General features: G+C 41.8%; 1 protein-coding gene across 3 annotated transcripts in view; it reads left to right on the top strand.

The window, feature by feature from the left end:
- Window positions 1–16,521, top strand: part of ARIH2 (ariadne RBR E3 ubiquitin protein ligase 2) — an 87,114-nt gene that overhangs the window by 52,267 nt on the left and 18,326 nt on the right. For all 3 annotated transcript variants that reach the window (XM_053720792.1, XM_053720793.1, XM_053720794.1), the window contains 5 exons: window positions 4,165–4,286; window positions 4,763–4,872; window positions 12,731–12,848; window positions 13,836–13,886; window positions 16,488–16,509. In XM_053720792.1, coding sequence (XP_053576767.1) covers window positions 4,165–4,286; window positions 4,763–4,872; window positions 12,731–12,848; window positions 13,836–13,886; window positions 16,488–16,509 — 423 coding nt within the window. The remainder of the gene's footprint in view (window positions 1–4,164; window positions 4,287–4,762; window positions 4,873–12,730; window positions 12,849–13,835; window positions 13,887–16,487; window positions 16,510–16,521) is intronic.

Below are 16,521 nucleotides of genomic sequence, written 5' to 3' on the forward strand. Positions count from 1 at the left end.
CAAGGGATGGGGTTCTACTCCAATCTGTTCATAGTTCCCAAAAAAGAGGGAACGTTCAGACCAATCTTAGATCTCAAGATCTTAAACAAGTTTCTCAAGGTTCCATCGTTCAAAATGGAAACCATTCGAACAATTCTTCCTTCCATCCAGGAAGGTCAATTCATGACCACGGTGGATTTAAAGGATGCGTATCTACATATTCCTATCCACAAGGAACATCATCGGTTCCTAAGGTTCGCATTCCTGGACAAGCATTACCAGTTCGTGGCGCTTCCTTTCGGATTAGCCACTGCTCCAAGGATTTTCACAAAGGTACTAGGGTCCCTTCTAGCGGTGCTAAGACCAAGGGGCATTGCAGTAGTACCTTACTTGGACGACATTCTGATTCAAGCGTCGTCCCTTCCTCAAGCAAAGGCTCACACGGACATAGTCCTGGCCTTTCTCAGATCTCACGGTTGGAAAGTGAACGTGGAAAAGAGTTCTCTATCTCCGTCGACAAGGGTTCCCTTCTTGGGAACAATAATAGACTCCTTAGAAATGAGGATTTTTCTGACAGAGGCCAGAAAAACAAAACTTCTAAACTCTTGTCGGATACTTCATTCCGTTCCTCTTCCTTCCATAGCGCAGTGCATGGAAGTGATAGGTTTGATGGTAGCGGCAATGGACATAGTTCCTTTTGCGCGCATTCATCTAAGACCATTACAACTGTGCATGCTCAGTCAGTGGAATGGGGACTATACAGACTTGTCTCCGAAGATACAAGTAAATCAGAGGACCAGAGACTCACTCCGTTGGTGGCTGTCCCTGGACAACCTGTCACAAGGGATGACCTTCCGCAGACCAGAGTGGGTCATTGTCACGACCGACGCCAGTCTGATGGGCTGGGGCGCGGTCTGGGGATCCCTGAAAGCTCAGGGTCTTTGGTCTCGGGAAGAATCTCTTCTACCGATAAATATTCTGGAACTGAGAGCGATATTCAATGCTCTCAAGGCTTGGCCTCAGCTAGCGAGGGCCAAGTTCATACGGTTTCAATCAGACAACATGACGACTGTTGCGTACATCAACCATCAGGGGGGAACAAGGAGTTCCCTGGCGATGGAAGAAGTGACCAAAATCATTCAATGGGCGGAGACTCACTCCTGCCACCTGTCTGCAATCCACATCCCAGGAGTGGAAAATTGGGAAGCGGATTTTCTGAGTCGTCAGACATTGCATCCGGGGGAGTGGGAACTCCATCCGGAAATCTTTGCCCAAATCACTCAACTGTGGGGCATTCCAGACATGGATCTGATGGCCTCTCGTCAGAACTTCAAGGTTCCTTGCTACGGGTCCAGATCCAGGGATCCCAAGGCGACTCTAGTAGATGCACTAGTAGCACCTTGGACCTTCAAACTAGCTTATGTATTCCCGCCGTTTCCTCTCATCCCCAGGCTGGTAGCCAGGATCAATCAGGAGAGGGCGTCGGTGATCTTGATAGCTCCTGCGTGGCCACGCAGGACTTGGTATGCAGATCTGGTGAATATGTCATCGGCTCCACCATGGAAGCTACCTTTGAGACGAGACCTTCTTGTTCAAGGTCCGTTCGAACATCCGAATCTGGTCTCACTCCAGCTGACTGCTTGGAGATTGAACGCTTGATCTTATCAAAGCGAGGGTTCTCAGATTCTGTTATTGATACTCTTGTTCAGGCCAGAAAGCCTGTAACTAGAAAAATTTACCACAAAATTTGGAAAAAATATATCTGTTGGTGTGAATCTAAAGGATTCCCTTGGGACAAGGTTAAGATTCCTAAGATTCTATCCTTCCTTCAGGAAGGATTGGAAAAAGGATTATCTGCAAGTTCCTTGAAGGGACAGATTTCTGCCTTGTCTGTGTTACTTCACAAAAAGCTGGCAGCTGTGCCAGATGTTCAAGCCTTTGTTCAGGCTCTGGTTAGAATCAAGCCTGTTTACAAACCTTTGACTCCTCCTTGGAGTCTCAACTTAGTTCTTTCAGTTCTTCAGGGGGTTCCGTTTGAACCCTTACATTCCGTTGATATTAAGTTATTATCTTGGAAAGTTTTGTTTTTGGTTGCAATTTCTTCTGCTAGAAGAGTTTCAGAATTATCTGCTCTGCAGTGTTCTCCTCCTTATCTGGTGTTCCATGCAGATAAGGTGGTTTTACGTACTAAACCTGGTTTTCTTCCAAAAGTTGTTTCTAACAAAAACATTAACCAGGAGATAGTCGTGCCTTCTCTGTGTCCGAAACCAGTTTCGAAGAAGGAACGTTTGTTGCACAATTTGGATGTTGTTCGCGCTCTAAAATTCTATTTAGATGCTACAAAGGATTTTAGACAAACATCTTCCTTGTTTGTTGTTTATTCTGGTAAAAGGAGAAGTCAAAAAGCAACTTCTACCTCTCTCTCTTTTTGGATTAAAAGCATCATCAGATTGGCTTACGAGACTGCCGGACGGCAGCCTCCTGAAAGAATCACAGCTCATTCCACTAGGGCTGTGGCTTCCACATGGGCCTTCAAGAACGAGGCTTCTGTTGATCAGATATGTAGGGCAGCGACTTGGTCTTCACTGCACACTTTTACCAAATTTTACAAGTTTGATACTTTTGCTTCTTCTGAGGCTATTTTTGGGAGAAAGGTTTTGCAAGCCGTGGTGCCTTCCATTTAGGTGACCTGATTTGCTCCCTCCCTTCATCCGTGTCCTAAAGCTTTGGTATTGGTTCCCACAAGTAAGGATGACGCCGTGGACCGGACACACCTATGTTGGAGAAAACAGAATTTATGTTTACCTGATAAATTACTTTCTCCAACGGTGTGTCCGGTCCACGGCCCGCCCTGGTTTTTTAATCAGGTCTGATAATTTATTTTCTTTAACTACAGTCACCACGGTATCATATGGTTTCTCCTATGCAAATATTCCTCCTTAACGTCGGTCGAATGACTGGGGTAGGCGGAGCCTAGGAGGGATCATGTGACCAGCTTTGCTGGGCTCTTTGCCATTTCCTGTTGGGGAAGAGAATATCCCACAAGTAAGGATGACGCCGTGGACCGGACACACCGTTGGAGAAAGTAATTTATCAGGTAAACATAAATTCTGTTTTTATGCAAGGAGCAAACCTGTCCTTTCAGATTATCAGAATCGTGTTCCCATCTCAACCATAGTCTCAGGACCATCAAATACATATTTCTAAAAAAATTAAAAATGTACTTCAATTTGCCGGCTCCTGTATTAGCAGACGCATATAAGTTTACACTGTGAACTCTTGCACTTGCTCAGTAGGATCTGGTGCCTCAGTGCATTTAACTGTATCACGTGACAGCCATCAGCCAATTAGGCTTCTATACAGATACACTAATGGACTCTTGCACATGCTCAGTAGGAGGAGCTGGTGCCTCAACGTGTCTACATAACTATCATGTGACAGCCATAAGCCAATTAGACGTATATACAGATACACTGAACTTTTGCACATGCTCAGTAGGAGCTGGTGCCTCAGTGCATTTAACTGTATCATGTGACAGCCATCAGCCAATTAGGCTTCTATACAGATACACTATGGACTCTTGCACATGCTCAGTAGGAGGAGCTGGTGCCTCAACGTGTCTACACAACTATCATGTGACAGCCATTAGCCAATTAGACGTATATACAGATACACTGAACTCTTGCACATGCTCAGTAGAAGCTGGTGCCTCAGAAAGTGTGTATATAAAAAAAAAACTTCTTGATAATGGAAGTAACTTGGAAATATTATTTTTTGCTTACATCAGAATCCTGAAAGTTTATTTTTGACTTTAGTGTTCTTTTTAATAACTTCCCAAAAGTATTATTTTAATTAAAGTTATGGTGTCTCTGCACATACCGTTGTATTGCACTAATAGACGGCTCCTTACCTGCTTTGCATGGCTGAGTTTAGAGTTTGTACAAAGGATGCTATAAATTGAAGGTAATTGTCCCCTCCCATTCCCAGTGATTGGAGCCCTTTCCTGCAGATCATGCACTTCCAAGTAATGAAAGAGTTAAATAAAAAACACTCAGACAAAGGAGAACTTAGCAGCCGTTCTAATGGATGTGTATGCCCATCTGTTGGATGAATGCAGAACTCTTCACTTTTGGAGATTAATAGCTGTCACTTTTTTTTTCCCCTCTTTGTGCCCTTCTCTCTCAGGAATTTCTTGCATGGCGCAGGAATGCTTACTCCGGATTCCAGAGGACTTTGTGTTTCCTTTGCTACCTAACGAAGAGCTGAAAGACAAATATAAGCGTTATCTTTTCAGGGACTACGTGGAGGTAATTTGGTGTCTGGGATTTTACGCTCATCTTGAAGATGACAGAGGCAGTGATTTGCGCTGAAAGTAACGTGATGACGTTAGATATGAAACTGCAATTACCTTGTAAAAATGTATTCAATTTTAAAAAGACATAAACATAAGCTTATTATTGCACTATATCCTGCATATAACTGTGTTTTAACATCTGCAATGGTGTTAAAAGCGTTAGCTCCAGAGCAGCAATACTGGGAGCTAGCTGATCACAACTGGGGAGCCAATGACGAGAGACATGTGCATCCACCAATGAACCGCTAGCTCCCTGTAGTATATTGCTGCTCCTGAGCCTACCTAGGAATGCTTTTAAACAAAGGATACCAAGAGAATGAAGTAAACTCAAAAACAGAAGTAAGCTGGAAAGTTGTTTAAAATCACTTGCTGTCTATGAACTACAAAGTTTAATTTTTCCTTTTTCTTTCCCTTTTTGTGTTTTCACAGAGCCATTATCAGCTGCAGCTTTGTCCTGGAGCTGATTGTCCAATGGTGATTCAGGTTCAGGAGCCAAAAGCGCGGCGTGTCCAGTGCAACCGATGCAGTGAGGTTTTCTGGTAAGTAAATCGCGTCCTGCGTAATGCTCTGTAGCCACACGGTTAGTTCGATGTGAGATGCGCTAGCGGCAGCTGTGTTTGTCAATGGGTTAACATTTACATGAGCTGTAAATCTCTGTCAGCACTGCTGTCCTTAGCTAGGTCTGCGATCTGTTGTCCCTGCACTGTGTACTGGACACAGCTGACTTTATATTGCTGTGATGCAATTCCCAGACTTGCTAACCTCATCGCTCAGTGTGGGCGCCAAGCTCTTGTCACCAGAGCACAAAAATGTCTACAAGTTTATACTTGGATTAAGATACTTTTGTCTTTTTGGTTCTGCGCTAAACGCTGTGTTGTCTCGGGTGTATTTATTCATGGTGCAAATACAGAATCTGACTGAGAGGGTACATTCTTACATTTCCATATTTACATTAACGCTTTCTACAGTACAGCCCACTGGTGCCCTTTCAGGAGATCATCCTGTTTTTTTATTTTCTACAAAGTTTCTCCCTTAAAAAATGAGTGTGCGCTAAAAAAAAAAAAAAAAGGAATTTTAGCGAAGTACTGATACAGAGCTAGTCGTGAAAAAGCACTTTTTTATTCTGTGTTCCTCTGTTAGCATCAAAGGGTTACAGTTAATAAATCAGAGTTTTGTTTTTTTAATCAGATCACGATCACCAGTGAATCTGCTGAACATAAAACGATGCTGGACAGGACTTTCAGCTCTGAAATTACTTAAATATTCAGCAGGCTGCCAGTTCTATTTTTATACCGCTGTGCTTGGACGCTGAATACAGAGCGCACATTAAACTCTTGGCCTTTACTGTGACCTGTGTTGGCTGCTTCCATCCCACTCTGCTTTTGGGACTGTACAAAAGGGGGTTTTTCTCAGTAGACGGGGTGAATCTATTATTTGCTTTATTGGACTCGGCTAGTTTATCATATGAAACGTTACTCATCAAACATGCTATGTTCTGACCTTTTTTTATTTCACTGGTTGTTTCACTCACATTGTTCGACTATGAATTGCTCATTAGTCTCAAGATTATGTGACGTCCCAGTGGTAATTTATATGGCCTCACGTTAGAGATTTGTTTAATAGTTGCATGGTCCAAAATTTTTAGTGTGTTTATTTTGCTATGTGTTTAAGGGTTAAAGTCACTCTTGGGAACTGTAAGAATTGCAGATCTGGGTAGAGCACAGCCAGTGGTTGACATGTCATGTGTCTGCTGCTTCAGTTCAGGATCTGAAAGGCTTGTGGCTCCTGAGGGGGGCTTTACCTATGTGTTTAACCCCATTTGCCGATGTAAATATAGCTATGGTTATAAATGGGGGGGAAAAACAACATGTTCCAACGATTTGGCTCATAAGTTTTGTTTAGAATGTTTTATTTAGCACAGGTGTATTGGATAATTTAAATAAAATAACATTTTAGCTGTAGAACATCATGTGTTTTTTTTTTTTTTTTTTTTAATGACCAACCCACCACTTGCATTCTTTTTAGTATCTTATTGTATCACATATGCTAAATCCTTGCACTTCCAATTCTCAGATTTGTGTTCTCCCCAGGACCTTTTGTAGCAGCTGATTTTACTGACCACCCAGCTAATATTTAATTTTTTGTTGCACAAATTATCATTAAATACATTTTATGTTAAATGATGGAATTAATTTGTGCTTTGCAGAGCAGAAAATGTATATAACGTTAGAAAATATTACACTAATGCCACCCGGCTGCTTTATAATGAAACTTTTTCTGTGGAAAACACTGGAACCGGAAAATCCACAATTTCAGATTTAAATTTCAGGAAAAGGGAGCAAAATAATTAGGAAAACAAAATGTATGCTTACCTGATAAATGTATTTATTTCCGGATATGGTGAGTCCACGACGTCATCATTTACTGTTGGCAATATCACTCCTGGCCAGCAGGAGGAGGCAAAGAGCACCACAGTCAAACTGTTAAGTATCACTTTCCTTCCCATACACCCCAGTCATTCGACCAAAGGGAAATGGAGAAAAAGGAGTAACACTAAGGTTCTAGTAAAAAAATAACTGTCTTAAAATAAGGGGCGGGGTCGTGGACTCACTGTATCCGGAAATAAATACATTTATCAGGTAAGCATAAATTTTGTTTTCTTCCATAAGATATGGTGCGTCCAGGACGTCATAATTTACTGTTGGAAACCAATACCTAAGCTAGAGGACACAAGATGACTAGGGGGGACAAGACAGGTAGACCTAAAACAGAAGGCACCACCGCTCGAAGAACCTTCCTCCCAAAAGAAGCCTCAGCCGAGGCAAAATAAACTAATTTGAAAAAGTATGTAGAGAGAACCAAGTTTCAGTCTTGCAAATCTGTTCCACAGAAGCTTCATTCTTGAAAGCTCAAGGAGAGGAGACAGCTCTAGTGGAATAAGCCGTAATTCTCTCAGGAGGCTGCTGACCAGCAGTCTCCTAAGCAAAACAAATTGTACTTCTCAACCAGAGATAAAGAGAAGTAGCAATAGCTTTCTGACTTTTACGTTTCCAGAGAAACAAACAGGGCAGAGCACTGGCGAAAAGGCTTAGTCGTCTGTAGACAGAATTTTAGAGCACGCACAACATTCAAGTTGTGCTACAAACGTTCCTTATGAGAAGAAGGATTAGGACATATCGAAGGAATGACAATTTCCTGATTTAATATTCCTATCCGCAACCACTTTAGGAAGAAAACATAACTTAGTATGAAGAAACGCCTTATCAGCACGAAAGATAAGATAAGGCTAATCACACTGCAAAGAGTTCTGAGAGTCTCCAAGCAGAAGAGATAGCAATAAGAAACAAAACCTTCCAAGATAACAACTTAATATCTATGGAATGCAATGGGTCAAACGAAGCCTGCTGTAAAACTTTAAGAACAAGGATAAGACTTCAAGGAGGAGCAACAGACTAAAACACAGGCCTAATTCTGACCAAGGCCTGACAAAAAGATTGAAAATCTAGCACATCCGCCAAACGTTTGTGTAACAAACCAGAAAATGCAGAAATCTGATCTTTCAGAGTACTGACTGACAATCCCTTATCCAGACACTCCTGGAGAAAAGACAAAATCCTAGGAACCCTAACCCTACTCCAAGAGGAGCCTTCAAATTAACACTAATTAAGGTTTTTTACGCCATGCCTTATGGTAAATCTTTCTAGTAACAGGCTTGCAAGCCTGAATCATGGTCTCAATGACCGATTCAGAGAACCCCCACTTAGACAGCACCAAGCGCTCAATCCCCAAGCAGTCAGCTTCAGAGAAACAAGATTTGGATGAAGGAATGGACCCTGAGTTAGAAGGTCCCTCCTCAGAGGCAACCTCCAAGGTGGAAGAGATGACATCCTCACTACGTCCGCATACCAGATCCTGCAAGGCCATGCAGGGGCTACTAGAATTACTGATGCTCTCTCCTGTATTATATGAGCAATGACTCATGGAAAGAGAGGAAACGGGTAAGCCAGACAGAAAACCCAAGGAAGCGCTAGAGCATCTATCAGGGTGAACTGCGGATCTCTTGATCTAGAACTGTACCTTGGAAGTGTGGCATTCTGCAGAGACTCCATCAGATCCAACTCCGGCATCCCCCATTTTAGGGTTAACCTGGAGAACACTTCCAAATAGAAAACCCACTCCCCGGGATGAAATGTCTGTCTGCTCAGGAAGTCGGCTTCCCAGTTGTCCACTCCTGGAATGTGGATGGCAGAAAGACAGCAATTGTGAGCTGCTGCCCACTGAACAAACCGAGCCACCTCCTTCATGGCTAAGGAACTAAGAGTTCCTCCCTGCTGGTTGATGTAAGCCACTGAGGTGATAGTCAAACTGGAACCTGATAAATCGGGCAAAGGACAGTGGAGGCCAAGCCATCGGAGCATTGTATCTCGCTCTCAACTCCATGATGTTTTTGTGCAAATTAGACTCCTACTGAGTCCATAGTCCTTGCGCCTTTAACGAGTCCCAAACTGCTCCCCAGTCTGTGGTCACAAACACCCAGGAATGTCTCCGGAAGCATGTGCCCTAAGACAGATGCTTCTAAGAAAACCACCACGGGAGAGAATCCTATGTAAACAGACTAGATCTATCCCCTGAGACAGATCCACATGATCCCTTTTCAACTAACTGAGAATGCATAACAACAGAAGTTTCAGAGGGATCGAGCAAAGGGATGAAGTTCAATGAAGCGACTATCAGACCAATAACCTCCATACATAGCCACTGAGGGCCGCAGAGGATAGCAGGAGGAAAGAATCTTCGATTTTCTGAACCTCTGACATAAATTAACTTCAGAGATAGGGAAACAATAATGGTCCCCAAGAAAACTACCCCTGTAGCTGGAACAAGGGAACTCTTTTCCAGATTCACTTTACATCTGAGAAAAGCAGTAAAGATGACAAGATCTCCAGGTGAGAATTTGCTTGTTGAAAGGATGGCGCCTGAACCAATATGTCGTCCAGAAAGGCGTCCGAAACCTAAGTACTGCCAAGAGAGTCTCCAGAACCTTTGAGAAAATGCTGGGAGACGTTGCAAGGCCAAAGACAGAGCCACAAACCGAAAGTGCTTGTCCATAAAGGCAAATCTCAGGAACTTGAAGATACGTGCCCTTCAGGTCTATGGTAGTTAGGAACTGATCCTCTTGGACCAAAGGAAGAATGGAACGAATAGCTTCCATCTTGAAGGATGGTAGCCTGAGAAAAACTTTTGAGACGCTTAGGTCTAGAATAAGATGAAAAGTTCCCTCTTTTTGGGAATCCCAACAGGTCTGATTAAAATACTAGACTGTGTTCCCTTGCAGGAACTGGAACTATCACTCTCAAGGAAGAAGGTCCCAAACGCAATTCAAAAATGCCTCTCATTTATCTGGTCCGCAGATAAACTTGAGAGGTAAAACTTGCCTCTGGGAGGAAAAGTTTTGAATTCTATTTAGATACTCTTGAGATACTATGTCCGCAGCCTATCTGGGACATCTCATATCCTTCCTGGAGAAAACTGAGAAATTTAGCCCCCCACTTGGTCCGATCCCGGATCAGGGCCAACCCCATCATGCTGAGTTAGACACAGGTACGGTTTTCTACTCTGATGTCTTTTATGTTCAGAAATATTTCTGTCAGACCAGGACCAAACAAGGTCTTACCCTTGTAAGGAATCGCTAGGAACTTGGAAAAATCCACCAAGAATTTAGCCATAACACCCTGCGGCTAGCACAGCGAAACCAGATATTTGAGCTCCCAGCTAAATAACTTGTATGGTAGCATCAGAAATAAAAGAATTGGCTAGCTTGAGAGCCTCAATTCTGACCTGGATCTCCCAAAAGAGTCTCTACCAAATTAACCAGACAAGGCGTTGCATTTGACACAGTTCAAATAAGCCTCCAGCTTAGTCAATTGATCCTTAAAAGAGCAACTATCCTCTATGGTGATTGTAGTTCTCTTAACCAAAGCACAAATAGCCCCTTCTACTGTAGGCACCGTGCACCATGAACCTTTAATGGAGTCAGCAACAAGAAACATCTTCTCAGAGACGGGGAAAAGGTATCCCAGGCTTTTCCAATTCCTGCAAAATAACCTCCGTTGCACAGTCTGGAACAGAAAGTGCTTCCACAGAGGAAGAAACATCATAGTAACTATAAAGTTTACTATATTTCTTAGGGTTGACAACGACAGGCGTATCGGAGTTGTCCAGAGTAGCCAAAACCTCCCTTAACAATACACAGAGGTGTTCAAGCTTAAATCTGAAAGATACTACTTCAGCATCAGATGAAGGAACTATACTGTCCGGATCTGAGATTTTATCTTCAGAAGCTACGACGTATCCTCCTCCTCAGACCTATGATTACTAGCAACCTGTGTAGCAGCAGGAGGAACAGAAACCTTACAATCTGAATCTCTAATTTCCTCTTGCAATTTCCCTTTTGGTATAGGAAAAACAGAAAAAAACACAGATACTGCAGAAGATACCTGGGCAGCAAATTTTGCAGGCAAATAAACTCCTCCAGAAGATTAAGAGGAACTGCAGGGCACTGCATGTGACAACATTAAGGCTTGGGACAGTCAAGGAAAAAGCTGTGGCATTGCTAGAACAGCTTTATTCTGAGAGACATATGGCTCAGAGATCTCTACAAACTTGGAGACAAGCTAAGCCTGCAGCACATAATTGCATTTTTTTTTTTTTTGTCTCAATACATAACAAATGTATTAAACCGGTTACAAGAGACACTCGTCCACTGTACTACAGAGGACACTGGTTCCATAATAGAAAATAAGTCTTTATTATGAAAAAATTTAATAAAAATACCATGTACTGTTCCTTTAAGAACAGTACTCCGGTAACAATTTACATAGTGGTAATTACAAATGATTAATGCATGTCTTTATTCATAGGAACATGACTGCCTTGACTAAATAAGAGCTCAGAAAAAAACGACAGAACTTCCCTGCCAAAATATCCAACACACAACAGCATTAAATAAATTCTATAGAGAGCCGCTCCGCTAAAGAATGAAAGCGTAGAAATGGTCACATGACCCGCCAATCAGAAACAACAGACCCCAGAGAGAGTGCGTGCTCTTCTCCTTACTGCCCCGCCATGAAACTGTAATGGCGTAATTTACAGGGCATCACTAGGGAAAAGCACAATTGCAAAGCGCTTAAAACATATGTCTAATGCATGTATTTAATAAAGTCACCAGATCATACAGCCCTTGAAGTGTTTAAAAACATCCTAAGCCAGTTTTAAACACTTTGGACACTGACACAGTTATGCATAACGGAGTAAACCGCTCTTAACTGAACACAGAGAGTGACTAGCCCACTGTCAGGATCTCAACAGAGCAACAACATATCAAGTGTTCCACATTAAAAAAGCACGCTTAGCTAAACATACAGCCCATAATAGAATTAAAACAAAAAAGGGGAATACTTTTAAAATTCCATTAAAAAGTAATAATCCCTGTCTCTGTTAAATCACAAGATCAGTGCCTGCTCCCTGCCATTAAATATCCTTCATAAAGGATTTGTGTCCCACATTAAGTGCATGGAGCTTTTAACCCCTTCAGTGCCAGCCTCCTAGCCCCAGAAGACAAAAGACACTTACCTGCACATCTAGCTGTCCGGCAGGAGGACAGCTCACACGGTATTAAAGGAAGCCACTCTTCACAGAGACCTGTGGAAAAAAGAAAGAACAGAGTAAACCTACTCTGGCTTTCTATGCTATGGCAGCAAAATGTTAGGAAAACGCAGCAAGGCCCACCTCACAAGTTTCTAACTGCTTTAAAGCCACCACTACCCTACTGGAGATTATCGTGGACTACGGCTAGATCCAATCTTTGAAAACAGGGAAAGAACAGATTAAACCTACTCTAGCTTTCTTACTAGTTAAATTCTTGCTTGTAGTGAAAGAAATCCCATTTTCTTCAGACACCAAAAATTCACCTCCTCCATACACCAAAGGCAAAGAGAATGACTGGGGTGTGTGGGAAGGGAATTGATACTTAACAGTTTGACTGTGGTGCTCTTTGCCTCCTCCTGCTGGCCAGTAGTGATATTCCCAACAGTAAATGATGACGTAGTGGACTCACCATATCTTAGGAATGAAAATTATATTTCAGACTGTTTTGCTGCACATAATGTAACATTTTTATATTCTAGTCTCTGTGTCCCGTTAAGTCGCAAAACAAAAAGGCCTATACTGGCTTGTTTGCCGTTGCAGGGTGATGGATTTAGAGGATACATATAGGCAGTACCAGACCTTGCTTATTATTGTCGTATTCAGGGTTGCATTAATCACAGCATTCACCAATGCCTGTGTGTGGGTGTTTTTCACAACACTAAAGTGTGTCCCTGTTTTTTCCTCTGGTAGTTTCAAATGTCGCCAGATGTACCATGCTCCCACTGATTGTGCCACCATCCGGAAATGGCTGACAAAGTGCGCAGATGATTCAGAAACCGCAAACTATATCAGTGCTCACACTAAAGATGTAAGAATTCCCATTCTCTGCTGGCTGGGAGAGTCAAAGCACGCCATACAGGGATTTGTCAGTAAAGAACCAGAGCGTGTAATACAGGAAGTTGTCAGTAAAGACCAGTGGGTGTAATACAGGGAGTTGTCAGTAAAGAACCAGTGGGTGTAATACAGGGAGTTGTCAGTAAAGAACCAGTGGGTGTAATACAGGGAGTTGTCAGTAAAGAACCAGTGGGTGTAATACAGGGAGTTGTCAGTAAAGAACCAGTGGGTGTAATACAGGTAGTTGTCAGTAAAGGACCAGAGCTTGTAATACAGGGAGTTGTCAGTAAAGAACCAGAGCGTGTAATACAGGGAGTTGTCAGTAAAGAACCAGAGCATGAAATACAGGGAGTTGTCAGTAAAGAACCAGAGCGTGAAATACAGGGAGTTGTCAGTAAAGGACCAGGGCATGTAATACAGGGAGTTGGCAGGAAAGGACCAGGGCATGTACTAGAGGGAGTTGGCAGGAAAGGACCAGGGCATGTACTAGAGGGAGTTGGCAGGAAAGGACCAGAGCGTGTAATACAGGGAGTTGGCAGGAAAGGACCAGAGCGTGTAATACAAAGAGTTGGCAGGAAAGTACCAGGGCGTGTAATACAGAGAGTTGGTAGGAAAGTACCAGGGCATGTAATACAGAACAGTAGTTTTTCCCCTATTCTGCTATACCACTAATTGTCACTTGTTTTTTACTGAGGGTGGGCAAATTATTAAACGAACAGTGAATATGACCTTAGGCAGCGGCATTCAGCTGTTTATGGCGCTGGATTTATTACTGATTTCTACTATTTGTGTGTTGCACTTTTACATGAATTAATCATGCGCCATAAACAGTTGTATGCCGCTGCCTGACGTCATATTCGCCGTTCCTTTAATAAACTAGGCACATTTACCCATTCCTAGTCTTTACCATCGTTTGTTTTCTTTCTAATAAAATGTTATATGCTCCATTTTGTTTCCCCAGTGTCCAAAGTGCAATATTTGTATTGAAAAAAATGGAGGCTGCAATCACATGGTAAGTGACAGTAATGTGACTCCAGATGATTTATGCCTCTCAGAAGCAGCAGCTAGACTGAAACTCTAAAATAACAATGTTCTGAGAGCTCTGCAGGCAGATTTAGTGTCATTGGGGAACAAGGTCAAAATCGAAATCATTAAGACCAAAGGCATTGTCACTTTAATATAATCATAACATTTTACTTAATTTGTTCAGAAACCACACCGTATATATCTGTAATTAAAGGGATACTAAACCCAATTTGTTTTCTTTCAGGATTCAGCTAGAGCAGCAACTTTCTAATTTTCTCCTATTATCAATAAAGCTTAGGAGCTGGCCCATTTTAGGTTCAGCACCATGGATAGCGCTTGCTTCTTAGTTGCTACATTTAGCTACCAATAAGCAAGCGTAACTCAGGTTCTGAACCAATAATGGGCCAGCTCCTAAGCTTTGCATTCCGTTTTAAAAAAAAATAAAGATAGAAAGAGAACAAAGAAAAATGATTAGGAGTAAATTAGAAATGTGCTGAAATTTACATGCTCTATCTGAATTGTTAAAGAAAATAATTGGGTTTAGTATCCCTTTAAATGCTGCATTGCAAAAGGTCTGCACACACCATAAATTATTATATATGCACAGCATACAGTGGGTATTGAAAAGAATCACCCCCCCCCCCCCCCATTGAAAATAATCACATTTTGTTGGTTTGCAGCCTGAAATAAAGTCAGACATAGTTTTTATTTACCCAGTTGTAATTACTCAGTACAATTTATAACATCCAAGTGAAAGATATAACAACAACATATCAGACTAAAATAAAGACAATTCAAAAACATAATCAATGAGTTGCAAAAAGGATCACCCCCTCCTAAAATTACTTGTAAACTCAATTTGGTGTAGCTAATCACCTTCTCAACGGCACACACAAAGCCATTTAACCTTCAACTTTGATCAGCTGTGTGTATATTGATTAAGAGCTTTCCTGGAGCATCTCAGTCCCTGGTAGTGCAGCTGAAGCAAACAATCAACTATGGGTGGCAAGGCACTGTCAAAAGATCTCTGAGATAATGTTGTGGACAGGCACAAGTCAGGAGATTGATACAAGAAAATATTAAAGGCTTTATCAATGCTTAGAAGCACAATGAAGTCTATTATTAAGAAGTGGAAGGTATTTGGTACAATACAGACCCTCTCTGGATCAGGACATCGCTCCAAACTGGATGAAAGAGCCAAGATGAAACTGGTCATAGAGGCTACCAAAAGGCCCACAGCAACTCTGAAGCAGTTGCAGGAATTTATGACACAGTGGTCATTGTGTGCATGTGACAACAATATCACAAATTTTCCACAAATGTGTCTTGTATGGGAGGGTTGCAAGAAAAAAGCCACTCCTCAAGAAAGGCCACATGCAGTCACGACTGAGCTTTGTCATAACCCACCTAGGAGATTTTGAGGCCACATGGAAAAAGGTGTTATGGTCATATGAGACTAAAATGTAATTATTTGGCCTCAACACCAAACAATATGTCAAAGGGAAATCCAATACAGCTCACCATCCAAATAACACCATACATACAGTAAAGCATGGAGGTGGTAATATCCTGCTATGGGGGTGTTTCTCTGCAGCAGGCACTGGAGCACTTGTCAGGATAGAAGGAATAGTGGATGGGGCAAAATACCATCAAATTCTTGAGGATAATCTGCTGCCCTCTGTCAGGAAGTTGTCAATGGGAAGAAGGTTTACCTTCCAACATGACAATGACCCAAAGCACACTGCAAAAATGACCCATAGTGGTTCAAGGAGAAAAAGGTGAATGTCCTTGCATGGCCTAGTCAGAGCCCATACTTGAACCCCATTGAATACCTGTGGCATGACTTGAAGACTGCAGTCCACAAACGGTCACCATCTAATGAAACTGAACTGGAGCAGTTCTGCAAAGAAGAGTGGGCAAATATTGCAGTGTCTAGATGTGCAAAGTTAGTAGAGACATATCCCAACTGACTAAAGGCCTTTTTGCAACTCAGTGATTCTGTTTTTGAATTGTCTTTATCTTTGCTTGACATGTTGGTGTTATATCTTTCACTTGGATGTTATAAGTTGCACTGAGTAATTACAACTAGATAAACAAAACTGTATCTGTCTTTATTTCAGGCTGCAAAGCAACTACATATGATTATTTTCAATACCCACTGTATATCAGTAATTAAGTGCTGCATTGCAAAAGGTCTGCTTGCAAAATACATTTATTTATACGCACAGTATATATCAGTAATTAAATGCTGTATTGCAAAAGGTCTGTGCACACAATACATTTTTATATGTGTGCAGTATATATCTGGAATTAAATAATGCATTGCAAAATGTCTGCACACACAATAAATTATTACCTTGTAATACACACGCTATTTCCGATGCGTGCACAAACCCGATATCGCTTGTGCACAACAGCTCTACTCTTGTAATCTAGCTAGTTAAAATTATACCATTTATTATGTGTGCAGATCTTATGCAACTCATTACTTAGTTGCTGATATAAACTATACATATTTTTAATATCCCTTTAAAAGCTTGTTTTAAAAAATTGTATGCATATATAATTTTTTGTTTCTCTTCCACAGCAATGCTCCAAATGCAAGCACGGTAAGCTAATAA

Source organism: Bombina bombina, chromosome 7 (assembly GCF_027579735.1).
Source record: "Bombina bombina isolate aBomBom1 chromosome 7, aBomBom1.pri, whole genome shotgun sequence".
Taxonomy (NCBI): domain Eukaryota; kingdom Metazoa; phylum Chordata; class Amphibia; order Anura; family Bombinatoridae; genus Bombina; species Bombina bombina.